Source organism: Galeopterus variegatus, unplaced genomic scaffold, assembly GCF_000696425.1.
Source record: "Galeopterus variegatus unplaced genomic scaffold, G_variegatus-3.0.2 Scaffold9660, whole genome shotgun sequence".
Taxonomy (NCBI): Eukaryota; Metazoa; Chordata; class Mammalia; order Dermoptera; family Cynocephalidae; genus Galeopterus; species Galeopterus variegatus.
In genome coordinates, this window is record NW_007735771.1 from 15,484 (window position 1) to 16,631 (window position 1,148).

Sequence of the window (1,148 nt, forward strand, 5' to 3'; positions counted from 1 at the left end):
GACATGACCAACATAACAGAGTTTTTGCTCATGGGATTCCCTGACGACCAGGTGCTACAGAGAACGTACACCACACTCTTCTTCCTGATTTATCTGGCGGCACTAGTAGGAAACCTCCTCATTATCACACTCACCACTATTGACCTGCATCTCCAACTCCCCTTGTACTTCTTCCTGAAGAATTTGTCCTTGATCGACATCTGCTATATCTCTGTCACCGTCCCTAAATCCCTCGTGAACTCTCTGACAAACAGCCATTCCATCTCTTTCTTTGGATGCGCCTTGCAGGTTTTCTTTGTTATTTTTTGGGGGGGTACAGAGTACGCCCTCCTTCTAGTGATGTCCTATGACCGCTATGCTGCCATCTGCCATCCTCTGCACTATGAGGCCATTGTAAATAGAGGTTCCTGTGTGCGGATGGTAAGTGCATCGTGGTTCAGTGGGTGTGTCTACGGATCCATTCATGTGGCAGGTACATTCTCTGTCCGTTTCTGTGGGCCCAACATCGTGCGTCAGTTCTTCTGTGATGTTCCGTCACTGCTCACACTTGCTTGTTCCAGACAGCAAGTTCTAGAATATGCATTTATCATTGCTAGTTGTTGTTTTGCTTTCACATGTTTTACTTTAATGGTTGTGTCTTACGTTCATATTTTTACTACTGTCCTAAGAATTCCATCTGCAAAGGGCAGAGTGAAAACTTTCTCAACTTGCATGCCTCATCTCACTGTGGTGACACTGTTCCTTTTTTCTGGAATTATTACGTATTTAGCTAAAAATTTTAAATCTTCTTCTTCACTGAAAGTGTTGATATCTGTGCTTTACACTGTATTACCACCCACTTTGAATCCTCTCATCTATAGTCTGAGAAACCAGGACATACAGGTGGCCTTGAGGAAGGTGGTAACTGGAAGAATGTCAAGAATATTTTTTTATTCAAAAACATGAATATTTTTGTTTTTGTTTTTGTTTTTAAGCTATAGAGTCAATTTCAAAGACCAGTCTAACATGGGCTTGGACTTCTAAGGTTTGAGGGTTTTTGTCTTTTGCCCTTGTAGGGATAAAAGTTTGGTCCATTACTTTCCTCATTGTTTTTTTTTTTTTTTTTTCCTTTTTGTCTTTTTTTACTGACCGGTAATGGGATCACAACC

At 41.2% G+C, this 1,148-nt stretch overlaps 1 protein-coding gene across 1 annotated transcript in view; it reads left to right on the plus strand.

The window, feature by feature from the left end:
• Positions 1–900, plus strand: part of LOC103609479 (putative olfactory receptor 14L1) — a gene marked incomplete at its 3' end in the record, with an annotated part of 1,607 nt that extends 707 nt beyond the window's left edge. The window contains exon 2 of the mRNA XM_008593795.1: positions 52–900. Within this exon, the coding sequence (XP_008592017.1) occupies positions 52–900 (849 nt within the window). The remainder of the gene's footprint in view (positions 1–51) is intronic.
• Between the last annotated feature and the right edge of the window lie 248 nt (positions 901–1,148).